Source organism: Bactrocera neohumeralis, chromosome 3 (assembly GCF_024586455.1).
Source record: "Bactrocera neohumeralis isolate Rockhampton chromosome 3, APGP_CSIRO_Bneo_wtdbg2-racon-allhic-juicebox.fasta_v2, whole genome shotgun sequence".
NCBI classification, from domain to species: Eukaryota; Metazoa; Arthropoda; class Insecta; order Diptera; family Tephritidae; genus Bactrocera; species Bactrocera neohumeralis.
In genome coordinates, this window is record NC_065920.1 from 10,995,927 (window position 1) to 11,023,755 (window position 27,829).

At 35.7% G+C, this 27,829-nt stretch overlaps 1 protein-coding gene and 1 non-coding gene across 2 annotated transcripts in view; one reads left to right on the plus strand and one right to left on the minus strand.

Moving 5' to 3' along the window:
* The window catches only part of LOC126752854 (uncharacterized), a 111,022-nt gene continuing 83,193 nt past the window's right edge, over positions 1 to 27,829 (minus strand). The window contains exons 2-19 of the mRNA XM_050463850.1: positions 25,337 to 25,428; positions 18,019 to 18,262; positions 17,734 to 17,943; positions 17,261 to 17,680; positions 16,479 to 17,198; positions 15,128 to 16,398; positions 14,760 to 15,061; positions 14,553 to 14,695; positions 14,271 to 14,315; positions 11,668 to 11,779; positions 7,005 to 9,993; positions 6,264 to 6,334; positions 4,619 to 4,776; positions 4,341 to 4,416; positions 4,192 to 4,272; positions 3,926 to 4,117; positions 3,673 to 3,838; positions 1 to 853 (exon numbers count right to left, since the gene is read on the minus strand). Coding sequence (XP_050319807.1) covers positions 694 to 853; positions 3,673 to 3,838; positions 3,926 to 4,117; positions 4,192 to 4,272; positions 4,341 to 4,416; positions 4,619 to 4,776; positions 6,264 to 6,334; positions 7,005 to 9,993; positions 11,668 to 11,779; positions 14,271 to 14,315; positions 14,553 to 14,695; positions 14,760 to 15,061; positions 15,128 to 16,398; positions 16,479 to 17,198; positions 17,261 to 17,680; positions 17,734 to 17,943; positions 18,019 to 18,262; positions 25,337 to 25,428 — 7,452 coding nt within the window. The 3' untranslated portion in view covers positions 1 to 693. The remainder of the gene's footprint in view (positions 854 to 3,672; positions 3,839 to 3,925; positions 4,118 to 4,191; positions 4,273 to 4,340; positions 4,417 to 4,618; positions 4,777 to 6,263; positions 6,335 to 7,004; positions 9,994 to 11,667; positions 11,780 to 14,270; positions 14,316 to 14,552; positions 14,696 to 14,759; positions 15,062 to 15,127; positions 16,399 to 16,478; positions 17,199 to 17,260; positions 17,681 to 17,733; positions 17,944 to 18,018; positions 18,263 to 25,336; positions 25,429 to 27,829) is intronic.
* Trnag-gcc (transfer RNA glycine (anticodon GCC)) lies at positions 12,273 to 12,343 on the plus strand. The gene has a single exon. It is a non-coding gene; the product is annotated as a tRNA-Gly (tRNA).

Here is a 27,829-nt window from a genome sequence, read left to right on the forward strand (position 1 = left end):
CAAAAAAATGTTAAAAAAAAAATTAACTTAGTTTATACACAACTTTTGCTTTTCTGTTTGCAAGCCAGTAAATAAGTATGTATGTGTGTGTAATAAGCAAATCACTTTTTTATTTTACTCGCTTTTAGTTTTTGCACAGCGCGCATGTGCGCCTTAAATTATGCTTTTCACTTATATTTTAGGCCTATTTTGTATTGTTTTCATATTTTTAGTTGTTTTAGTTTGTTGTTTATTAAATATTAGTTGTTGGTGTCTCGTTACAATTACAGCGCTTTAGTTGAAGTGAAATTAATTAAAGTCTACAACTACACATACAACGCACTGCAATGTTGCACTTTTTCGCTTACAAATTCTAAGGACATAATACTAAGAAATTTATTTAGCTTACATAACTCATTAATTTTAGTATTATTATTATTATTAGTATGCTTATTAGTAGAGCTCCAAAATGGAGTTGACACATTCAGACACTTGCTTATCGCTTTCGTTTGCTCGCTTTCATTTCGCGCTTCTCACTTTCATTTCATTTCTTCTTGCGTTTAATTTCACTTATTAGTTTGGCTGCCATTGTTTTTTTCATTTTTTTTTAAATCAATTTTAATTCTGCTGCTATATATTTTCTTCATTTTTGCTGCTTTCTTATGCTTATGTGCTGGATGCTCCGCCAGTGCTGCTAGTGCCACTATTACTACACTAGGAGTTATTCTCACAGTCATCGAGTTTGTGCTTCATACGGAAATTGCTTAAAAGATCGGCGCAATTGTTCACCATCATTAGGTAATCGCCGTTGTCTAGATTCGCCTGTTCAGTGGTTGTGTAGGCGTGACTATGTTGTGAATTGTTTTTGTCGTTTCTGGAAGACAAAAGGAATATAGATTATTATAGAATAAATATAATTGTATATAAACTATAGAATATAGAAATAAAAATTAGAAGCCAGTTAGCACAAATAAAACAATATAATGGAATATAAATTAAAACAAATTGCATGAATTAAACAAAAAAACAAAAACAGACTACATAAATAAAACATAACATAAAAAACATAAATAAAACTGTTTTTTAAGCAACAAAATCAATAATAACGCACATAAAACAATATTTAGTCAAATAAGCTGGCTTAGATGTTTAGAGATAAGGAAATAACTGTTGGAGAAACTATAAAATGTTTACAGAAATGAAAAGCGTGACGAATTGAGTCGATTTAGCCATGTCCGACCACCATAACTTATAGCTGCCATACAAAATGACCAATCAAACTCAAGTTCTTGTATGGAAATCTTTTTTATTTCAATAGATATCTTCACGAAATTCGGCAGAGATCCTTGTCTAAGTCAACCTTACAAGCTCCATACATATTGTACAGATCGGATCACTATAGCACATAGCTACCATACAAGCTGATCGATCAAACACAACTCTTTGTAGGAAAAACTTTTATATTTGACCTGAATACCTGGTAGGCTATAAAAAAAACACTTGTTAATGGTATTAAAGCTGCGGTGCTGCCGAGGTTAATGTTTTTTTTAAATACTTTTTTTTTGTTCGCTATTTTTTACAGCGACAATTTTCTGTAAATCAATGTTACAACTATAAAATTGGACAACACAACTGAGAATCTTTACTGATTCCAATATTAAACATAACATTCACATTGTACAATAACAACAACTACTGAGAATCTCAACTTACTTACTTCCTTAAATGCTCAACCAAAGTGGAAATTTCTCAACATAAGCAATTGTATTGAAGATGGACTTTCTTATGTACAATTAATGAAGATTTTGAGAAGAGTGAATTCCCTGCTTTCATTAATAACCTTCAAAAGCTTCGTATTTTACTTCGTTTTTGCGATACTCGCACTGGTAAACTAATTAAGTTTTTGGTGTTGCACTCTCGGTCCATATTAGAAATAGGTAGGTAGGTTTATAAAAGATTTTCCAAACAAAAAATACAATTTTTGTTCAGCGTCAGTGTGCACCGGAAAGAGCCAAAGAAGTGGCTTTATATAGGCCTGACATGATTCGAAGAGTCAGTACTAAATTGAAAATTATAATAAAAAAATATATTAAAAAAAAAAAATTAATGAAAAAAACATAATAAAAAAAATAAAAATTATATTTTTTTAATTTAAAATTATAATTATATAAAAATTTTAAATAAATGAAAAATTTAAGAAAACATTTTTGTTCTATAAATAATAGTTTTTTATTTAAAATTTTAATAAAAAAAGTAATAAAATTAATTTAAATTACCAAAAATTAGGAAAAAATATTAATATAAAAAATTTAAAAATTGGAAGTTAGTAAATATTTAAACTTATAATAAAAATTTAAATTAATAAAAAAAATTAAATTTAAAACCAATATTTTTTAAATTTAAAATTATAATAAAGAATTAAAATTGATGAAAAATTAAAATTTACCATAAAAAATGCAAACTATTAAAAATTGTAATAAAAATAAAAAATAATTAAATTTAAATTAATGAGCCCTTTAAAAATAAAATAAAAAAGTGAAAAATAATGTAACAAAATATAGGGCAAAATATTGAAAATTGCTAAATAAATTTTATTTAATAAAAAAAAATATAATAAAAAACCTAAAAAAAAAATTAATAGAAAATTAAAAAAAAATTAAATTAATAAAAAAATAAAACTAAAATAAAAATTTAAAACTATGATAATAATTTAAAATTAAAAAAATTATATACAAAAAAAATTTTAATTTATAAAACAGTTATTTATATTTAATCATAATATTTTTTAAAATTTAAATTATAATAAAGTATTAAAATGAAGGAAATATTTAAAAATGCAATAAAAAAAGTAAATTTATAAAAAATTTAATAAAACATTAATGTGGGAATTAAAAAAAAACTTATGTAAAAAATAATAAATAATTTTTATAAAAAAAATTAAATTTATGAAAATTTAAAAAATATAACAAAAAAGTAAAAACCAACAGAATACAAAAAATTAAGAAAAAATATTGAAAAAAATTTAATTTAATAAAAAAAATTTTTAATTGCAATAAAAAACAAAATAATTAAAATTTATAAAAAAAAATAATTTATATTTAGCATTAGTACGTATTTTTAATTATCATCAAAAACTAAAATTAATAAAAATTGTAAAAAGAAAATTAACGTAAGAAATTATAAAAAAATATATAATTATTATAAAAAAAATTTAACTTAATGAAAATTTTGAAAATAAAATAAAGAAGTAAAGAAAATAAAGTAGCAAAAATTAGGGAAAAATATTGAAAATTACTTAAAAATATTTAAACTTGCTAAATTTTATTTTATATATTATATGTTTATTAAAAAAAATTTTCAAATTATAATAAAAATTAAAAAATTTAAAATTAATAAAAAATTAATTTATATATAAAATTAGTATATTTTTTTTATTTATCATAAAAAATTGAAATTAATAAAATTTGTAAAAGGAAAGCGTAAGAAATTTTAATAACAACCAAATAAAAATTAAAACATCGAAAATTAATAAAAGAAATATTGAAAATTAAAATAAGCTAGAAAGATAATTTTGGAATAATTATGTAAACATATTCAAATGTCAAAAAGGTTTACAAAAAAAATATATACTATTGTCAAATAAACCCTAAAACAAAAGCACACAAACAACTCAAAAACACTGGCTCAACTCACTTGTTTTGTGTAATGTTTGTCAGCATGTTTTGTGTCATAATCACAGCGTTCTCCAGTTCCTTTAGCATCAGTGAGTCCTCACAATTCTTCAGATTCGCATGCAGTTGCATGACTGTTTGTGTTGTTGTATACAAATTGTTGATCACATTGTGCACTTGTGATTTCGCTAAAATGCAATAAACAGAAAATAAATAAAATAATAATTTGAAAATTTCAAAAATTAAAAAATTAAAAAAAATAAACAAAAACTTACGATCACTTGCATCCAGTGCGCCAAATTCGGGCGCCTCAAATGCGCCACGCTGCTTCATCACATTCGGACTGTTGAGCACCTTGCTCTTGTGATCAAATGTTAAATTGCGCGGGCGTGGTGGCACTATTGGTTTGGAGTTGGACGTGCCGGCGGGTGTCTCCTCGGAGCTGGAGTCATCTTGCAGAGGCGCGGCTAATGAAAGCGGAGAAGAGAAGGGAGTAAATTAAAATAAAATCACTTGGTTAGAAAATAAGTATTTTGCTCACCATTACTGAAATTAGGCTGCAAGCCTTTTCGTCGATTGTTGTTGGCATTCGAATTCTTGTTGGCATACTGACGATTGGCGGCTGGCGTATAAAAAATATATTAATAACATATATTTAGACAACACTTTCATATGTAATGCTGTACTTACCTGTGGGACCATTGCTGCGATTTTGGTTGTTGCCAGTGCTTCGGCCACGATTGCTGTCTTCGTTTTCAGAATCGCTCTAAAAGTTAAATGGATTTTTAATTATTATTATTAGTTTGACTCCAAGTACGCCATTCACTAAGAGGGAGTCGTCGAAAGTGTTTTATGACTCCACTATGAATGGCGGTCAGTGCATGTCTAAAGTTAGTTGCGTCCGAAGTCTGGTCGGCGTATTGTCTTATGTCGTTGACGTAGTTAAGGAAGCTTATTGCAATACTTACCGCTTGATTTAGCACACCAATGGATGAACTCGATGCACCCAAACCGACAGCAGAGCTCTTCAGCTGCAAACTATTGCGCTTATTCGCCGATCTGGTTGTTGTACTGTTGCGATAAACCACACCGGGATTTTTCAATTGACTGCCGTTTGACTTGCCCGCTGAAATGAAAGGCAGATAATCCGTAAATATTATATATATTAAATGATTGTATATTAATGAAGTCAGACTCATGGACAGGCCGAAAATTCGGAGAGGTAGATTTTTACACAACCCAGCTGTTATCCGGTCACGGGTACTTCAAAAAGTATCTCCACAGAATGGGAAAAGTCGAAGAGCCGTCATGCCTATATAACGACGCGACAGAAGACGACGCTGAACATTTCTTCGAATGTGCGCGCTGGCATAGAGGACCTGGTTGGCCCAATAAACGCGGACAATTTAGTCAGCGTTATGTTGGAAAGTGAAGAAAGCTACGGGAACTGGACGCAGGTGCGCAGATGTAAATCTCTCAATGAGAAAAATGGAACGCCACCCTTAATGCAAACGCGGTCCCAGGGTGGGCGACGGTTCCTTAGGCATTGTGACCTGCAAGTGGCACATACCGCTGCTGTGACGATAGCACCGACGATGCGGAAGGCAAATTCGCCCGCAAAAAAAAAAAAAAATGAAGTCAAAAAACATTTGCCAAATATGCAAGTCGCTAAGCGAACAAGAACGCCGCATAGAGGAGTCTTCAACTAAAGCAGTGGATTGTGTGATAATAAAAATAAGAAAAATTTTTTGAAAAATAATATTGTTAGAATAAATTAATATATTTTCATGAGATAATTGCATATAAGTAGTAATAATGGATAAAAATTAATAAAAAGTAAGTAAAATTAATAAAATAATAATAAGTAAGTATAACTAATAAAAATAGTAAAAAAAAGTATGAAAGCTAAAATAAAATAAAAACCAAGAATAAACATTAACTTTGGCTGTGACGAAGCTATAATATCCGTCACAGGTGCATTTCTCTTCATGAAAGGGTATAAATCTTGCTTTTGATTGACCGATTTGTATGGCAGCTATGTATATGCTATAGTGGTCCGCTTGTAACAATTTTTTCGAAGATTGTACAGTTGGCTTGGATAATAATCCATGCCAAATTTCGTGAAGAGATCTTGTCAAATAAAAAAGTTTTCCATACAAGAACTAGATTTTGGTCGATGTGTTTGTATGGCAGCTATATGCTATAGTAGTCCGATTTGAAATTATTTTTATGAGATTATAGTGTGACCTTAGATAATAATTTGTGCCAAATTTTGTGAAGATACCTTGTCAAATAAAAGAGTTTTCCGAACAAGAACTTGATTTCAATCGATCATTTTCTTTGGCAGCTATATGCTATAGTAGTCCGATATCGGTGTTTCCGACAAAAGAGCAGTGTCGTTTGGAGAAAAGAACGTGTGCAGAATTTCAGATCGATATCTCAAAAACTGAGAGATTACTTCGCGTGTATACGAATAGACGGACGGACCTGGGTAAATCGACTCAGCTGGTCACACTGATCATTAAATATAAGTTGTCGAAATCAGTCTTAAATATTACTAAGAATTGTTCAGGTTATTATTAAAGTAATATAGGACTAAGTTCGGGTACTTACGAGTACTTTGATCGGACACAACCGAATACTTTATAGCGGTTATATCGTTTTGTGGACAGTCTTTAATATTACTAAAAACCGTTAGGTGAATAAAATCATTTTTTAAGAAATATTTTTTAAAAATATTCATTAAAAAAAATTATAAAAAATAATAAAAAAAAATAAAAAATAAGTTTTATAAATTATAAAAAATTAAAAAAAAAAATTTAAAAAAATAAAAAAAAAATAAAAAATAATTTTTATAAATTAAAAAAAATAATTTTTATAAAATAAAAAAAAAATATTTTAATAAAAAAAAAGAAAATATTAACGAAAATTAAGAAAAAATTAAAGTAATTTAAATAAAATATGACTTAGATTACAATAAAATATTTTTATTAAACTTATAAAGCAATATAACCTTTAGAAATGGTTTAGTGGTAGTGGTTGTGGTCACGGCTGAAGGATGGTTGAAATATAAAATATAACTCGAGATTTTTTCAAATGAAAAAATGTATGTAAATGAACACATGATGTACCTTGTTTGTATGGAAAAGCGAGAAAGTGAATGAGAGCATGATAAAGGTGAGCATTAAAGACACAAAAGTAAAACAACAATTTGCCACGAATTAAACGAAGTGAACCGTAAAAAATTCAGAACCAAAATAACAGCAGTGCGCCGGTGAAGAAAAAACACAAAAAATATAAGAAAGAAATCCATAAAAAGAAATGTGTGCCAAAACATTTATCAAGTGAACACGCTATGTGAACGCACGCAGCAAACCTCGATCCTTTTCATCGAAATCAATGCGCATCTTCTCGCTCTCATGTTCCACCACATCGTCGGCCGCCTCCACATCCGAGTCGGCCTTCACCTCCTTCGCCAGCTCAACTTCATCCTCATCTGTCGAGGAGGACTGCGCAGCCGGCGGCGACTTGCCAAAGAGATCGGTGCGCTCCAGCACATCGGGCAAACTAATATTGCGCTTGATGTGACGCGCATAGGCGCACAAATCCGCATCATTACTGTCGGCACGTATGCGCCGTTGCTCATTCTCGATGTCCTTCTCGATACCTTTGGCGAGCATATCGAAGTTCATCGTTAAACTCTTCACATAACCCTTCTGCTTGGAGTTGCATTCGAAGGGACGCATGCGCGACTCGGTGGCAATGCGTATTTGCTCCAGCTTGCGCTCTTCCATTTCGATTAATTTTTGTATGATATCGATTTTTTTGGCAATATTTTTACACTGATTACTGGTAGTCGTATCGGCTGCAGTTGTCTTCTCCACATTGGCCATATTCTTTTTATGCTTGGCATCGCGTTCGCGCTCCTGCTGTATCTCGTCGACGACTGCTTGCAGTTCGGGTTTGGTGTATAATTTTAGACTGTCCATATTCATATTTTCATGTTCATTGCCATTTTCGGCTATGTACATTTCGAAGGAGCGCTCACCACCATAATCGCTTGGCAGACTGCCTACAATGGGCGGTGGTGACTCGACATTGCGATTGATATCGTTTAGCGGACACGTGGCGGTTTCACGCTCCATTGTCGCGCAGGCAGAATAGGCGGACGCGGTGCTGCCGCTGCTGCATGAGGACGAGCGCTTCTCGCTGGGCGTGTACTTGATTTGTGAGACTGTATTGAAGCGCACCGCTACTTTGGGGCGACCGCGCGTTCGCATGCTTGTTGCGCGTCGCGATGCTGGCGCATTCTTGACATTCGTATCGAATTTCGATACTTTCTTCAAACAACTGTGTGTGGTAAGCGCGCCACTGCTCACAGATGGACGCATGCCGCTCGCTTTTTTGGTTTGCAACTCGGCTTGCTTTTCGCGCTCGAATTTTTGTAGGTTGCGCTCGAATTTACGCACGACGCTGGCGGTGCGCGACTGACAGCGCACATCGGTGGTGTCCACATCGAAGGCGCAGTACTTGGGCGCGGTGTCTCTGGGCGCGCTGCTAGCATGCGCCGTCTCTACAGTGGACGTGAGTGTTGAGACGAGATTTTGCGGCTTTGCTGGCACAGGTGGTTTCGGTTTCACCGTCTTCTTTGTGAAGAGCTTGTCATCGTAAGTGTTGCGCTCCATTTGTAGCGGATTGGTGGTGCGTTGTAGACGCTGTTGCGCAAAGTCCTGACTCAGACTCTTGTTGACACCCGAATTGTATTGCTTATTCTTAGAGCTGAGCGTCGGTATATCTTCCGCTTTGACGCCGACAGCTGTGCGGCTCGGCGTGTCAGCTATTCGTGGATATGTTTTCGAGTTGGGCAGTTTCTTTTGCAATATTGGCGTTTTGGTGCGCACACTTTCGGCTTTGAAATTCTCCAAATTATAGCTGGACACGTCAAAGCTCTCATAAGGCAACGGCGAATGCTGCATATTACGCTGTTGCATGTAGTAATCAAAGCTGCCATAAGCATTTGGACTGGAACCGTACGACTTGGTCACCAGTTGTGTGGTGTTGGCAGCCGCGGCGCTCACCGGGCCATGCAAAATGAAGTTGCGTATGCCAGCATGACGTTGCACTTGCGTTTCCATAGGCGCGCTCTTGCAATCGCTTTCATCCGAGAGTATGCTCTCCATGCTGTTGCAGTAGCTGCCTTCATCCAGAAACTCATCGGAAAGCAGCGACTCCTGACTCTTGCGCTCGCCAAATTGCGAGGTGAGAAAGAAACTGGCGCTTGAGTGCCGCTGTGTTTCGAGAAAACGCGCTTCCTCGATGCGTCGCGTCTCTGCCTGCTGTTCAGGCGCCAATATATCCGAGAGCGAAACATTACGATGACACTGATAGAATTCCTGATAGATGTAGTACTCGGACACTGCACGCTTTGGCGGTGTCAGCGCGCCGGGTGAGTGCATTTGATAGGGTAGCGTATGTGTGAGGTGCGGCCCAGCTGTGGGTGCTACTAAAGGCGGCTGCCTGCCTGTCGCATACACAGGTGGTGAAAGACAGGATGGCACCGATTGTGAAGTCACAAGTTGCGAATAGCGTCCGCCCAATTTGGCGTCATATAAATCGACACCGATATCATCCAGATCACCATACTTTTTCTGTATCTCCTCGATCATCTTCTCGGTATCGGCCTGTATCATGTCGAGTATGGTGCGCGCATCCTCCGCGTATACCGAGTGGCGCTTCGGTTCGGTTATTATGATGCTGCTCTTGTTATCCGCCGACCATTCGACCTCCTCGTGCACCGGCGATACCGGACACGATTTGTAATGCTTCAGTATGCTGGGCGTGCGACGCGCATTGCCCGCCGGATTGCGTTTGACGCGCGTATGCTGACCTTGTGCGGGCAGCGTCGAGCTATTGAAAGCGCCCGACTGTTTGCCACTGAGTTGCGCTTGCGTGCGTGGTGTGGTGTTGCGCGCATTGGGCGCCATGAAGGGTACGCCAGGCGGTGGATGTATTTGGTGTACACCAACGTGATGTGGATATGGTGGATAGTGTTGTTGCACTTGACGCATAGCTTGACAGCTTTGTTGCAGCACCGAACGCGATGCAGCGCAATTGAAGAAATGTTGTGGTGTCTGTTGTTGTTCTTGACTAAACGATTGTTGGAGCGGTGAACGTGGATAAGTTGGATACTGTGGTGAAGTTTGGAATTGTCGTGGTGCAGACATTTGTTGCGTTTGTGGCGACATCTGTTGCTGTTGTTGTGGTGTCGGTAATGTTTGTTGTTGTAATGGGGAGTTATAATAGCTAGCGTACTGTGGGGGTTCATTAAGAGGAGCTACTGATTAGTAAAGCATATATTAGTAGTTAAAGTAAAGGCGGAAAGTTTAGCATTAGTTTGGGTCCAAACATATCAATTTACAAAGCCGCATGTACGAGGGAAGAGAAAATACGGAGCATAGTAAGAAATATACATATATATATGATGATTATGAGAATATAGCAGTTAATATTAGTTGTTTTGGTTATGAAGCTCTATAAACTCTATAAACTACAAGTAAAGGTACGATAGGATAGATAATTTTACATAGAGGCTGTTATAAATGTGATTTCACGTTATGACTTCTTCTTCATTTAGAAAAATTGTTTTGAAGCACAATTTTGAGTCGACTAATTATGACTAATTAAATTTAATAATTAAATATTTAACGCATATTGATATTAATTGAATAAAATCACTTTAATTTCAATACAATTATATAAAAATTAAAATTTCCGGGTTGAGTTAAATGAACCAAAAATCAATAATTAATTTAAATTTAAAAAATTAATCTAATTTATTTAAATTTTAATTTTTGTTAGATTAATTAAATTAATCTAATTTATTTAAATTTTAATTAATTAAAATTTATTTGAATTAAATTAATCTGAATTAATTAATTAATTTAAACTATTAATTCAAATTTAATTTAATTTAATTAACGTTCATTTAATTCAATCTAATTCAAATAATTTTAATTTAATAACTTCCGCGAATTCGATTCAAATATAATACATTATTCTGATTTTAAGTTAATATAGATTTGAATTGAGTAAAATCACTTTAATTTCGATACAATTAAAGAATAATTCAATTTGTTTTGAATAGTAAATTCAAAATAATTAATTAAAATTAATTGAATTGAACTAAACGAACCAACATTAATTTATTTGAAATTATTAGTTAAATTAAATTAACCAAATTTCGGTTTCGATGATTTATTAATTGATTAAAACCACTAATTAAATAATTAAAATAACTAATTAAATAATTAAATTAATTTAATTAATTCATTAATTGATTAAAATCACTGAAAGTAATTATTTTAATTAATTAATTTAATTTCACTTCATTTAATTTATCTCAATTCAATTTTTAATTTAATCACTTCTGCGAATTTAATTTAATTTTTATTAATGAATTCAATGTAATTTATTATAATTTCATTTAATTAACTTCAATAAATTTTAATTTATTCGCTTCCACGAATTCGATTCAGATTTAATTCTGATTTAATGAGTTTATATTTTTTAATTAATTAATGTAAGATAAATAATTAATTTTTATGATTTTAATCAATTAATTAATTATTAATTTATATAATTCAATTTAATTTAGCTTCATTTAATTTTATTCAATTCCATTTTTAATTTAATCACTTCTGCGAATTTTACTAAATAATTTAATTTAAATTCATTTTATTAAATTAATTTTAATTCAGTCATTTCTGTGAAATCGATTCAAATTTAATTCTGATTTAATGAATTTCTATGGTGAAAATTGATTCAATACAAATTGAAATTATATTAATCTATTTACAATTCCATTAATTCCATACTCTTCTTCATATTTCAATTAACTTCAGTTGAATTCAATTTAATTACAGTTATATATGTACATAAATATTCAAAAATAATCAGTCTAAATCAGTATAACTCGAATCCTAACTGTTTAATGATATTTTTTTCACATTTCACTCACCTGTCTTTGCATAACGATTAGCGGCAGCCGCCGATCTCGAAGCATTATCCATATTGCCCGCTAGACTTAGATCCGAAATGCTATGACTGCCACGCAGCGAGCGATAGCCGACCTGATAAGAAGTTAAAAATATATTTTAGTAATAAACAAAAGGAAACAAAGAAATTGATTAATTAATTATTAAACAGTTATGGAAATTTGCATGTTAAACATTTACAAGACAAAGCGCTGACATTTAATTACATATGCTTGTATGTATGTATGTAAGTATGTACAGAGGATTATTAGTATTAGTAAAGCAAAAAGTAATGCTTCTGAGTAAGTTTCCTCCTCACTTTCAAATGCCACAAATGACTGATTACTTTCTTACATCAAACTAAACTCGTTTGCATATGTACATACATATAATCTCAGAGTTGCTTGTTTCGACTTGGTTCCTTTTCTTGTTAACCTTTCACTTTGTTGACCGTTGCGCTGCGCTATTTATAGTTTAATGTTACTCGCGTCGCGTGAATCGCAACTCAACGCATCTCCTTCCTGTATTCATTTGTTGCGTTGCGTGTATTGTTGCTGAAGTTACCAGTGAAGCCAGAGTGGTATAACAAGCATCGGTGGTTCAGTGGTAGAATGCTCGCCTGCCACGCGGGCGGCCCGGGTTCGATTCCCGGCCGATGCAATTTACTTTTTTTACTTTTTTTGTACTATTTTATAGTAATAATTTAATTTATTTGAAATTATTTTATTAATATTTTTTTAGTAGCATGAGCCAATATTTGTGTAGATTTCAATGTTATTATACATACATAGACTGAATTTTATATATGTACATGTATATATGGAACGATATTTAATGTAGTTATTATATACACAAAAAACAAAAAACTATTGAAATGCCTGACAACCATCGATCCATCGATGTATGTACATCTTTTACATATAAATATTGTTGAATGAAAAGTCCCACTGAGGAAAATTTTGTAGGAAATTTTAGACAATTTAAAACATTTTATTCAAAACGGTTCAAAAGTTACCGATTTGTTTACGTGGCCTTTATATAGAAAACTTTGAATTTTTCTTTCTTTCTTTTTTTCGCTTTTCTCTTTATTTGGGTTCATTTTAACCCATGATTTTGACAGCTAAATTTTTGGTTAATCGTAATGAGAAGCATCTACCAACTATAACGACATGATGTTAAAATGAAATAAAGCACTCAAATTTGGTCAAAATGAGGTCTGTTTTCTTTTGCCAAATGTCGGCAAATGCCCACCAAGGCTGCATTTGCACATCTTCACCCGTTTACTCTAATTTTCGATGACCCAGTGCAGCATTTCGGCTGAAATTTCGGAATAGGGCGGTGAATGTTGTATTCGAGTTACCCGCGTCTTGTTGGTTGATTGACCTTTGATTTAACATATCGCCAAAGAAAAAAAAACCGCATCGTCTCAGCGGCTATTTCCCGAAATTAAGAAGTGGCCACACTTTGCGAGCAATGTGTCCATGTTTAGATGTGAAACATGAAAAGGCGGACTGTCTTGTTGGAAATAGTGATCGTCCGCGTCGATTTCTTCAAATTCGGGTAAAAAAAAAATTTGTCAACATTGTCTTCTAACGCCGGTATCAATGGTAATGTCATTTCCTGCCTCATTTCGGAAGAAATAAGGCTCGATGATGGCAATAATTAGTTATATTACTATATAGTATTGCCAACACCTACTCCTCTTCCACTTTGGATACTAAAATATAGCAAATTCTTTTAATTAATGGTAAAATGTTTAACATAACCTCACTAAAATGTTAATTTATAAATTGATCTCGGTTAGGCACAAACTTTTTGAGTAATTCAGACCAGTTTATTCTAGACTCAACACATCTTTAATACCGCCTTCGGATTGAAAGTTTAAATTACGATAAAGTAGAAGTTGAGGATCGCGTACGCGGTGTCTACGCCAATAATGAAAGAAGAAGAGTTTGAGGCTACATTTAGGATTTTGGCAGAAATCAAACTTGCCTTAACTGGGTTTAGCATTTTAAGAAATTAATATAAAATTTCAAGATTTTTAAATGAAAATTTCAAAAAATGAATATTTTTTTCTACAAAACAAACTCAAAAATGCTTTTATGTACATTGAATCTAGTATTTGTAAACATATTTATGAACTTATTGATTAAACGCCAATGAAAAGTAGTAAAACTGGCGCAATTCGCAGTTCGCTATGCTCAAGCCTATGATTTAGTATACTAAATAATTTTAAGTAGTCAAAAATGAAAGCGACATTCTTGTACATGCGTTTATGGTCAAATGAATATTGAGAAAACAAGATATTAATGAAATTGTGTGAAACGCTTTTACAAATGTAGGTGAGTGGGTGCGCTAAGACATGAGCGATGTGCACATAAGTAAACGATTCCAATTAGGCCAAATAAGCGAAACGAAGTAGAAAAGCGAAATTATTATGACTGAGTATGTGTGTGTGTGGGTGAATATGTACACCAGTTTTAGTAGAGAAGATTGAGGACTTCAAGAAAGCATCAAGTTATTAGATCGCCTTAGTAGTGCGTGTTACAGAAATTGTTACAGCGTGTTCGTTTTAGATATTTCTCACCTCCGGTATTGCATTCAACCTCTTAACTCCATTTTTACGTGCGCCCTAAGCACAAAACGCCGTGTACAACCCGTCAAAAACAAATACAATCACCAAACAGGAAAATATTTTTTTTTTTTTTTGGTTTTGGTTGGGTGTGGTTTTTGGTCAATCAAGACACATAAGAGAGACAGACACAGGATTAGGGACGAAACAAATAAAAATATTTAAGTGAAAAAACGCTTACAAATGTAATTAGCATAAAGATATAAGGTAATAAATTTATATAGTTCGAGTACTTACATTTTCCAATTGCTGTTTGACTTCGCTGATCACCTTCAGCAGCTCGTCCTTCTTCGTGCTGGTGAACGACTTGGTGATAGTGGACGCGCTGGAAACAGGCTTACCGTTCTCTGTATTATGTTTGGCACTAATACTGCGTCGATCTGCAAAATATACAACATTATAGTGGGAAACTTTGTGCAGCGATTTCCAAAATTCACAACTTACTTGTGCTGCCGCGCTCTAGCATGCTGCCAGGACCCTCGGGCAAGGCGGCCTGCAGGAAACTGCTTGCCGCTTGTGGTATACTCTCCGAGCTGCCGCCCAAGGTGGACGCCAGCGAACGCTCGGCATTCTCAGCGCTCGGTGTTGAGCCTTCGTCTTCGGTGTCTGAGGTGCCGGTGCCGGTACCAGTGCTGGCGGTGTGTGTGCTGCCATTGCCGGGCAGTGTCAGACCGGCTTTATCGAATTTCTGTCTACGCATCGATTTGCGCAGTTCATCCTCATTCATGGCGGTCACTTTGAAGTCACTGAAAATGTTGAGAAAGTAATTAATTTTATTAATAATGTTGCTGCCGCTGCCGAAATTCACTTACGTTGGCGTGCTGGGCGATATGTTGTTGTAGAACATGCCGTGATCTGAACTGGTGCGTTCGCCATCCGAAATATCCTCGACATCGCCATCATGCTCATTGGATTGTGGATCGAAACGTAAACCGGGCTTGCGTTTCTCAGGCGCCAAGCGATTGGCCGCTGTGCCACCATTGCTGCCGGTCACCGCAGGCACTGTACCGCTATTATTGCTGCCAATGAATTTCAGTTCACGACGCGTTTCCATGCCGGAGTCAATTGACGAATCTTCACTGAGGTAAGTCTGGTTATACATAATGTCCTTGGACGATGCGCTATTGTAGTCGGATGTTTGTGTATTGCCCATACCACCGCCACTCACAACGACACCAACACCACCACCCACGCCGCCCATACCACCAACGCTCGAAGTTATAGTGCCCAAAGGACTTTCCGAATTCGAACGCAAATCGTCCGGATCGAATGGTCCACGTTGCGCCCAACGGCCACGCGCACGCGGCACACCACCAACACCTAATTGGCTAGGTGATGAACTCAAATTGGATGTTGACGAGGCAGACTGCATGGCGGAGACGGTTGAGCCAGGTATGGAGACGCCAACGCTCTCATCAGCATTTGCCGCAGCCTTTCGTTTCGCCCATTGCGGTAATTGACCAACGTCCGAAAATTTATAGCCCGGCGTCAGTGCCGGCTCCTCGGTGAACATTGACGGCGATGCGATGAATTTGTGTGGTGTTGCTGTTTCTTCCATTTCATGTGTTGGCGACTCGACTATGATGCCCTCTGGCGTGGCGATAATTGAACCGGGACGTGGTGGTAGCGGCGCATGACCAGAACGTAGTCGCTGTTGTGAGAGACGCGCTTGCATTGTGACAATCATATCGTGTGGCACTTGCCACACAAAAATGCAGCCATCACCGCTGGCCGAGATGAGATGGCGGCAGTCGTTGGTAAATTTGAGTCCAGTAACCAACTCACTGTGGCCATACATGCGTGCCATACACTCATTGGAATAGTAATCGTAGACTGCAAGCGTTTTATCTGTGCACGAGGTGGCCACATAAATGCCGCTGGGATCGAGGCTGAGCTTAATCAAACTACCCTCGTCCGAGTGTGAACCCTTGAAGGTTTTTGTGTGTTTGGCGTTTTGTGTGCCATAGACGCGTATATTGCGATCTTGGCAGGCGGTGAGTATGTGTTTGGCATTTGAGTCCACTTCCATGTCATACAACGTTGTTTTGCCGGAGGTATTTGTGCCGCGCAGGAAAATGTTGCCCTGTACACAGAGTGATAAAACGAAATATATATATTAGTATAAGGGGATGTCAAAAGGCGTCTAACATTTGCTAAAATTACCTGGAATGTTCTGAACATTATCGACTTGTCGGCACCACAAGAAATCATCTGGAAATTGAGACCGGATCCCACAAATCTGATCGATGTTATGGAGGACGAGTGATCGTCCAATGTCTGCAGCAGCAAATAATCTTGTGACACATCGAATACGTGTATTAGACGATCGCGACTCGCGCTCGCCAACAACTTCCGTTCGATCTTCTCATTCGAATACTCAAGACACAGCACTTCCGATTCGTGTGCCTCAATTGTCATGATGAGCTTTGTGTTCGCCAAATTATAGATTCTTATGTTGCCACAACGATCGCCGCTGGCCAAATGCTGCAACTCCGGACTAATTCGTATGCAGCGTACACCATTGCGACCGTCATAGGCGGTATTGGAGTTTTTATCGCCCGAAAGATCTTGATCCTTGATAAAATTCATTTCATCGTCGATGTACATAATTTTTAACAGTTCCTTGGAGTAGATATTTTTACGATAATTTTCCGTGTTTGTGCAGCCATCAAGACCCCACACGCGAATCGTATCGTCCGAGGAGCACGTGACAAACGACTCTTCGGGCAGTGTGTCCGACAATTCGCGCTCCATATTGTATGGCACAGTTTCCACGCCCCAAATGCAGGTGGAATGATAGAGAAAAGAGTGCGATTTGCCCACACGTTTTATATCCCGCATATCCCAAATATAGAGCGAATGGTCATTGTACACACAACTGACCTACAGAACGACAGTGAGAGATCTCGTTAGGGACAGTTTTTGGTGGATTTGGATTTACTTACCTTCGATCGCTGCTCATCATAAACCATCGCCACACAATCCGGATATTTGGCATGCGGTGGTACAGTCATAATGTGATTGATATGTATACCCTGCGCCACATCCACACCCAGATAATGTGTACGCGGCAATGTCGTCACATATTCCAATGTGGCGGCATTAAAAATGCGTATAATGGCTTCGGCACAACCGACGAGTATGAAGCGCGCATTCACCGTTAGACAATTGGCGCTCGTCGTACGACACTGCACCCATTTGTCCAACAAACGGCGTGAACTGAACTCAACCAAATGACCCTGTCGGGTAATGGCATATGTGCGATCCTTAGTCTCATCCTTGCCGCAGGCGACCGCACAAAAGTCATTGTCACGCAAATCACCCAATATGGCACTGCGACCCATCAACGGTATGGGATCCTTGTACTGAAAGTGAAAGAGGTGAGTTTGTGATTACATTGAATAGATTTTTTACTTACCCTGCGTCCACCCTCCATATACCAGTATTTGACATGACGATTGCCCACTGTGACAAAGTAGCTGCCATCCTCGGCAAAGCTTAGCGCCGACACTTTGGAGCTGATTTTATTCGAGGCCATCTTTTGATTCGACCGCCAGTCGAATACATTCACAATCATATCGTGTTGTGAACCGATCGATACCAGGTACTTGCCGGTGGGTGAGAAGGCCTGCAAAGTGAAGTGAATAGACACAGTTCGTATTACATAAGAGGTATTAAATATGAAGTTTGTGGTACAACTCACCACACATGTGACGGCATATTTGTGATCGAAGAATTCCGCCACCACATTGCCGCCGGTGGTGTGCTCGAGGTTGCCATTCGGCGAGTCTAGCTCCCAAACTTTGATGGCGGGATTGATGCCACACTCGCCGGTGGCGACATAACGGCCGCAGCGTGAGAATGCGACCGATGTGAATGGTTTGCGGGATGTGTTGACCAGGTAGGCCTGTGTTTGGCGTTTCGCATTGAACAGGACGACAGTGCAGCTGCAAGAAAGAAAAGGAAAAAAAAGGTTAGTAATTCGTAAAAAGATACAAAAGAGGCAAAAAGTTCAACGCCAAGGAAAGCACTCAGCATATTAAATGTGAAAGCATAAATCACTTTAATTTTAATTATTTATAAGCAAGTAGTTGGCAGCGCAACGCCCAGACCTTTTCATTAAAAAATCACCTGCTGACTTAATTAGCGCTTAAATGCCTTTTCAACCGTTTTATGCTGCATATTAAATATTTTGTTGCAGTTGCATGGCAAAAGCTTGCGCAAATCCTTTGTTAAGACTGTGAGGAAGGAAGTTCGTTTTAGCAATTCTTTTACAATGCCGAGCAGCAGCAGCAGCAGTAAATTTTCAGACATACTCGTGCATTCACATGCCGATATGACATAACATAAAAATTGGCGAGCGAAAGTAAAGTCGTAGCAGGATGGGAAGTGAAAACTTTTATGCTGAAAAAAAGGACAAGTGAAAAGTTCAGCAGCGGCTTATGTGCCCTTGCCTTGACTTTCTGCACACATTTAGTTCTAGAGTTCATATTGGGTTTACTTGTACAGAAGGGCAGAGTGTAAACTAACGAGAGGAAAAACAATTTGTGTTTTAATTTTAAGAATTCCTTTCAATAAAATTTAAATAAATCAGGTCCATGTCCTTCTCCAACTGGTCTTTCCAACGGAATGGGGGTTTTCCGCTTTCTCTGCTTCCCCCGGCGGGTACTGCGTCGAATACTCTCAGAGCTGCAGTATTTTCATCCATTTCGACGAAGTGACCTAGCCAACGTAGCCGCTGTCTCTTAATTCGCGGAATTTTATCAATGTCGTCGTACATCTCGTTCAGTTCACCCTTCCATCGACTATGGTATTCGCCGTTGCCAATGCGCAAAAGACCATAAATCTTCCGCAGAACCTTTCTCTCGAAAACTCGTAACGTTGATTCATCAGATGTTGTCATCGTCCATGTCCCTGCACCATATGGCGGACGGCGATGATGAGTGATTTGTAGAGTTTGGTTTTTGTTCTTCGAGAGAGGACTTTACTCCTCAATTACCTACTCAGTCCGAAGTAGCACCTGTTGGCAAGAGATCTTCTGCGTTGGATTTCGAGCCTGCCGTTGTTGTTGGTGTTAATGCTGGTTCCAAGATAGACGAAATCATCTTCGATTGTGGGAGCAAGTCGGGAGTGCGACAACTGCTTGTTTGGTGACAAGAGATATTTCGTCTTGCCCTCGTTCACTACCAGACCCATTTGCTTCGCTTCCTCATCCAATCTTAAGAAACCAGAACTAACAGCGCGGTTTTTGAGGCCAATGATATCAAGATCATCATTCTCTATCAGCTCTGCAGTTCGAATTATTTTCTCCAGGAATAGATTGAAAAAGTCGCACAATAGGGAGTCGCTTCGTCTGAAACCTCGTTTGGTATCGAAACGTAGCTACGATATGGATTTTACTTCAAGAAAAGATTTAAAAATTCTAAAGAGTATAGTGTAACGACTGAACATGCGCTAGGTAGCTGCGACAGTAGGCAACTCAAAAAGTCTAGTAAATCATATCCTACATGGAATATTGAGGATGAAAGAGACATGGACGCGATGGGTGATATGCTTGCTCATTCCGGACAACAAGTGCAAGCATCAAGCCTCTTTTCGCACTGTTTTGGCGCGGAAAGAGTTTCTAGGGTTCCTCGTGACCATCGACGAAACAATGGTAAATACCAGAGACTAAGAAGCAATCGCACTTTGGACTTTATACGATGAATTTGCTACGGATAAGGCCCCGGAGAGGGAATGGCCACTGTTTTGTGGCATTCACAAGGTGAAATCTACATCGCCTACCTGGAGAAGGATAAAACAGTCAGTCACAGGGCGCTACTATGCCGAAAAAATTAATTATTAATTAAGAAATAATTTTTTTTATAACTTGACAACGCTCTGACTTACAGCTCTCTCGTCGCCACAACTAAATTGTATGGATTAGACCACGAACTGTTACCCCATATACCGTACTTGTTTCGTTGGATACATTTTTGCTTCCAAAAAAAACTTGTGAAACTCACTCGCCCTGCAGAAATTAGAGTTAAATGAGGAGGCTATTTCCGCCACGGTGCTTTTGAGTCGTTTGGTGACTGCCGACTAAACATGGGTTCACTAATAAACAGCTGAGAGTAAAAAGCAGTCAAAAGAGTGGACTTCAGCCGGCAAATTTGCTTCGGAGAAAACCTAAACTTTCCTATCTGACGAAAAGGATATGACTACCGACTGAATCTACATCGCTTATCTGGATAAGGGCACCTGCCCTTAGGCTCAACCAAATTTCACGAATTAGGCCACGAACAGCTGGCACATTCATAATATTTGCTTCAAACGGCTTGATTTTACTTTCGAACTTGAGCAACTCAGTCGTCAAGCAGTAATTTGAGTCAAACGTGGAAGTTGCTGCCATCAACAAGACCGAACTTGCAGTCATACATTCATTCATTAAATACACTGTTGCCCTACCTATAGAGGGCCACTATCCACTACAAAATTCGTAAGAAAAGACGTGTTAAAGAAGTTAGAGCACTTACTGGGTCCGATTGAATTGAGCAAAAAGGTGTCCATGTTGAAAGTCGCCAAGGGCGAAGTTCTCTATCTCTACGAAGGGTAATTTAAACTATTTCTGAGTAACTTTTATCCGACCTTTAGCTTTAACAGAATGTTGTTTCACTTTTTGTAACATTCAAAAAAATGATTGAAACCGAAAAAGTTGCTCCAGAACTTGACTGGGTTATGATGTCGATTGCGGCTGATGCACTGAGCCACGGACGCTAATATTTGCTTAAGCAGCGCAAGTTCATGCAAGGTTTGCTCATATTTTTACTACACCAGCTTTACATATATACACATTTACATATACGTTACATAGCATATATGTAAAACATAAACATGCACGATTCGCGGCCGCTTTTTCAACACACCAGGCAAGTGTTTGCATAAGTGAAAGCTTTGAAAAGGCTCTCCGCCGTTGCGCAAGAGCCCCAAAACTAGTTGGTAAGTCAATCAGTCGGCGAATCGCGCAACTACCACCCATTCTCTCCATAATTCCAACCAACACAGTAAAGGGTAGTAGTAAAGCGGTCACACAACAAATTTGCCTTATGAAAGACAAATGTTACCAGCTCCTCTGCTCTCTCCTGCACCACAATCTCAACAATTTGCAAGTGTTTGCCAGCTGTCAACACGCTGCAGGCCATTCTGAGATTGTCAGCCGGGGTTTCGGCCATTTTATCGTATACATTAAGCGGCTGTGCAGGCTGCCAAACAAAGCTGCTTTGCGCGGAAAATCCATCAGCCAAGCTAATGCTTGTGTTCGTGTGTTACATATGTCGTGGTTAAGGTTGCATGTGGTCCTTCATGCTGCGAGGCCATACTGCCCCTATTGCCCCCTCCGCCTACTTGTCATCTCTTATCGCATAGTTTGAGCTTCGAATTCATCTTTTATTTATGACAAATGCAGCTGTGGCCCGCATTCAAAGTCGCATTTGGCAGTTGCCTCCCTCCTCACCATGACATTATAAGACACACACACGCACACATGCGCTTCAATGTTGTCTCAAACAATCAAGGACAAAGGACAAAGTACGCGTTCAGCCAGAAAGTTATGCTTCCGTGTTGGCTGTAAAGCTCTGCTCGGCGTTGAAATAGAAAATCACACTGTGCGCTGTTATGCGAAAATAGTGGCGGCTCAACTGGGCGTATACGTAACTTTTCAGCGTAATTTACAAATGTTTTAAAGCTTCCTCGACGCTCTCTGCTTTTTCTAGCTGTATTTGCATTTGGATAATGCTATTTACTTACACTCAGCATAAGCTCAGCTTTTGTTGTTGTAGTCATCGATTTTAGGCGTTATTGTGAAATGTAATCAGCGTGATGCATTCAATAAGCATCAGGCTGCCAAATTCAATTTCGTGCGCATATATTTTTCCCACTGCCGAATAAACAGCTGAAGATATGCTTGGAAAATTAAATTGCATGCACGAGTGCAGACTCGTAGATGCGAACATACATATGTATATGTATGCAAGTGCAGAAGTGCAACTGGATTTTCATGTTTTGCTAGAAATGCGCGCAAGGTCTGTTGGCAAGGAGGCAATAAATTGTAAGGATATTCAGCACGAACTGACCAATTCCAAGCAGTTGAAATATTTCTGATTTTATATGCAAATCCGATTTTCTATTTCAATTCAACAACAATTTCTCGAAGTTTAAGTGTCGACTATAAAATGGCAGAAAGCAAAGGAAATTCAGTGGAAGTGAAAGTAAATCAAATTTTGATGCACACGTACGGAAAAACTCATGTTTCAATTTATTCAGAGAGGATAAATGTAATTTATATTTGAGATATTTACTCGACCTTCTTCTTTCTGTTAAAAAAAAAACAAGAAAAATGTTAATTTCGGTAGCACCGAAGTTATAATTTCCCTGACATATACAAGATATTCCCCCAAGAACTTGATTTTGATCGGTCAGTTCGTATGGCAGCTATATGTTATAGTGAAGTGATCTGAATAATCTCCTCGGAGATTATATCGCTGCCTTAGACAATAGCTCATGCCAAATTTTTTGAAGATATCTTGTCACATGAAAAAGCTTTTCTACAAGCATTTGATTCTGACAAATGAGCAGCTTCTTTGGTAGAAAGCGAGGTGTAAAAATTTTCAGATCGAAATCTGAGGGACTAGTTTGCGTATATACAGACGGACGAACGGACAAACTGATGGACCAGGCTAAATCGACTCAGCTCATTATTATGATCATTTATACATATTTTTTATGGGGTCTCGGACTTTTCCTTCTAGGTGTTACGAACTTTGTGGCAAACTTAATACATCCTGTTCAGGGTAAAAAAAAACCGGTTTGAATCAAGCTCCCTTTGCTAACTCTTTCTCTATTTCCATTATGCATTTTCTCTCTCTCTCTCGTTTCTTTTTGCATTCACTCCTTCCCTCTCTCTCATTCTCATTGCACTCTCCCTCTCTTTCCTTTTCATATTCAATTTCTCTCTCCCTCTCAAACTCTCTCTCTTTTTACTGAGCTTAAATTTTGCGACGACAGAAGAGGGATCCTCTCAATGTTCGTATCTCCAGTTATTAGGAACACTTATTGAAAAAAGTGTTTCAGTTTTACGACAGATAGCAGATATCTACATAACCGATACAATTCTTTCCTTATCTTAAAGGAAGAGAACGTAAACTGCTACTAAACTACTAAAGAGGCAAGGGATGTGTTCAAAATCTCTCTCTCCCTCACACATGCTCTCTCTCTATTATTTTTACTGAGTCCGAATTTTGCGACGATTGAACCAGGGGCCCTTTCAATGTTTATCTTAATATCCGTAGGAATATTTATGGGAAACACTTTTGAAATTTTCAGACAGTTAGAAGAATTTTTAAGAATCAATAATCATTACTTTAGATCATTCGAGATCGGTTCTGCGTATTTCCGGATTAAAGGAAGAGAAAGCAAACTTCTACTGTGTTCAATTCAGAATCATGCCTTCAGTTTATTGCATAAGTATATTAGTCATGGTCGTCAAAAAAGATGTAGAAACTATCCAACTTGTTCTTATGTAGTTTTGAATTATCGAGAACCTATTGCAAATATCTCATAGTGTGTCTGACTTTGTTATATGTGCTGCCAACATACTTGATCTGTAAGCAACAGGCAGCGAAGTCAGTTCTTAGGCTGAGGGAACCCTCCCAATTAGTCGCCTGCAATAAGGGGCTTTATATCATATTTTCTACCACGGATTTTAGAAATCCTATAGAATTGAAACTAAATTTAGTCCTCAATGTTGCCTTATCATCGAGGAAAGAATGGGAATGGAATGAGGTAGATAGGAACGCTGGAATAAGCATCTGTACTGATAGGTCCAAACTAGATAATCTAGTTGGTGTCTTTAAACAAAATAGGATATCAAAATCGTCTTCCGTCTACCAGACCACAGTCTGCCAAGTGGAAATCACAGCAATTATAGAAATTCTTCTTGTTCTGACGAGGAGTGTGTTCACAATAATGTAATAATGTATTTATATTTACAGATAGCACAGCTTTGAAATCACTAAAGTCTGCTAAGGTCTTATCAAAGATAGTAAAAGAATGCCTTGCTTTCTTAGTGGATCTATCTTCCAATTTCTCGATAAACATGTAATGGATTTCAAGTCATAGTGATATCCCTGGTGTGAATCAGATGAACTAGCCAGAGCAAGCGCCACCTTACAATTAGGCCCTGAAAAAGGGGAAAATTATATGCCTCTGCCCACTTGTAGATATTATTTCGAAATAAATGTTATAAATTTAACTGAGTCTCAGTGGGTTCAATTCCTGACTTGTTTAATAAACAGATGTACAGTCGAGGGTTTCTTGATGACGTTTTAGAAGTTGTGCCAATAAAACATTTTGTATTAATGAACTTCATCAGAAGCACATCCTCCCTTCAGAGAGTAGGCAATGGAGTGAGTGGTCATTAGTCCCGTTGGTAACTCAATGGGCCTCCTAAAGGCGTAGGTGCGTCGTCAGATAACCACTGTAGCTACCTCCCGTTTCATCAAATATTAATCTTCAGCTTATAGTCGAACTCTACACAACAATATTGAGGATATAGCACCAAAACCTCCTTGTTTTCGCCGGTGACCTAATTTATAAATCTAACCTGTGTGGAAAACTAAATTCTACAGCTAAATACTCAGCAAACGTAATGAGACCACAATGTTTTTTTCGCGCTTAACCAACGACTTGAATAAGTACTTTTCACTTGCTTTCCGCAAAGTTTAAAAATAAGCTTCTATAATATCAAATTGCGCCATGTACTCAGTGGAAACTCATTTCGCTGCGGCTGAGCTACTCGCTGCTGCTTTTAGTTGTAATTAACGAGAAAAAGTGTTTTTCCAACTTTCAAAGATACGCGGTTGCGGTGCAAACAACCGTTATATGCACTTAAAAACCCCCAAAAACGGATATTGACAAACAACAACAATTCGGCACAAGTTTGTGTTTGTTGCTTTTGTGGTTAAATCGGAAAAAAGTACACTTACCCTGCTGGATAGGCCAAGAGACCGCTAACGGGCGAAACATCCAAGGCGGCATTGCTGCAAACTGTGAGGCCGAGCACTTTTTTGAGCTTTATCTGCAAATGAACGGAAAGCAAACACAGAGAATAAATAGTTAGAATTGTGAATCAAATGGTGAAAGAAAGTGAGAGGTAGAATTTTAATACATATATGTACATATATAAGAGTGGGCAGAATTTCGGTTTTAATGTATTTTGCTGATTTTTGGAAAGCAAAATTTTCAATCGATACCGTTGGCGTGTGACCAAATGTAATATATCAACTGCATAGAAATTATTCGTGTTTGCTATGTACATATATACATACACATGTATGCATGCAGTATGTTTACTAGTAGCTTCTTTTTGCTTGTGTAAATACTAGTTTGATGCCATTTAAAATTCATTTAATTTGTTAGATCAAACAAATGCTGTCGCATTCAATTAGCTTCTAAAATGTATGAGTTTAATTTAGTTATGAGGAACTCGGTTAATTAGTGTATATTACTTTTTTTTTAAGAATTTAGAAATACATTATTACATTTTTTATAATTTTTTTTTAATATAGAGAAAAATTAATAAAAAAAATTAAATGCAATTAAATTAAAATTTATTGTACTAATTGAAAGAAAAATTATATATAAAGTTAAATATTTCAATATTTTAATTCAACTCAAAAGGTAATTAAAATTTATCTAAAAAAATAAATGTGTGTGAAAATGTGCACAAATTTAATTAATCAAAAATTATAATATATAAAAATTTTAACAAATAAAACAACAACAATAAAAAAATAAACTAGCCGAAGTTAAAAAAAAAATAATGGAGCAAGAAATAAACATAAAAAATATGTATTCAATATTAAAAAAAAATAAATAAATAATATAAATTGATAAAATAAAAATTTAAAAAAATTAATTACGGAAAAAAATTATAATTAAATCAGCAGTTAGTAATTTAATTTAATTCAGTAAAAACCAATAAAACAAGAAATGCGAGTATATGATTATGTGCATAATTAAACAAAGAAGAAAAAAATTAAAAAAAAAAAAATTAAATTGAAATAAAAATATTATTGTTAATTAAAATTTATAAATTGTTGCACTAGATTAATTAAAAAATTGTAAATTGTATAATCCTTCTTTATCGTTATTAAACCTTTTTTTATTTAAAAAAAATATATATTTTTCAAAATAGTTTTTTTTTTTTTTAATTTTGAAACTACTGCGTATAACTTTTTTTTATAATTAATTTAATTTAAAAAAGAAAAAATATATTGTAATTAAAAATTTGTTGCGCTCGACTAATTAAAAAAAATTACAAATAACTGTGTATTATACAAATTTTTTACTTAATTAATTTTATTTAAAAAATTAAAAAAAATGTATTGTAGTTTAAAATTTTCCGCAATTAAAAAATAAAAAATATATATTATAAAAATTTTTTACTTAATTACTTCTATTTTATTAATATTTTTTTAATTTTTTTCGAAACTTCGAGTGCCGGCATTACTCAGCTTTACTTAAAAAATTGTGAATTATGTTTTCTATTATTATAAATAAATATAAATATAATTTAAATTATAACTTAATTTTTATAATGGAAAAAAATTGTCTTTATTTTTTAAATTAATTAATACTTTTTAATTATTTAAATAAAATTTTCTCGTTTAAAAATTTTCAATGTTTAAACATTTTTGCACTCGACTTTACTTTTTTAAGAAATTGTAAATTAATTATTTTTTTTACTTAATCAATATTAATTTTAATTTTTTATAGTATTGAATAAGGAAAAAAATTACTTATTTTAACAAAATTGTGTACTACAAAATTTTTTTGGTTCAAAAATTTTTGCACTTCACTTAATTATTTTAAAAATTGTAAATTAATTAATTTTTTCTCTTAATTAATATTTTTTTAAATAAATTTGTTTTTTAATTTTTTAAATAAAGTCATCAAAATGTGTTTAAAAATTTAAAACTGTGGCACTCAATTTTACTTAGTTAAAAAAAATTTAAAAACTTATTTTTTAATTTAAATATTTTTGTAATTAAAAATTGGCTATTTCATAGTATAAAATTTGTTGCACTCGAAACTTTAATAACTTTTACAAAAAACTTGAAAAAACTTTTTTTAATTAGATAAAATTGGGTCTTTCAAAGTTTAAGATTTGGTACACTCGACTTTACTTATTTAAAAAAATTTGAGTTAATTAATTTTTTTCTCTTAATTAATATTTTTTGTCAATTATAAAAAATATGTACTTCACAATGTTTTCTCAAAATTGGAAAATTGCTGTAGCAACTTTACTTATTTTAATTTTATTTAATTAATTATATTTTTTTAACTTATTTAATTTGTTTAATTATTAAAAAAATTGTACCTTTCTAAATGTTGTTAGTCAAGTTTTGTATTTTTTCATTTGTATATATACCTAAAATGGTTAAAATAAAAGGGATTTAATTTAAATTGCAATTTTT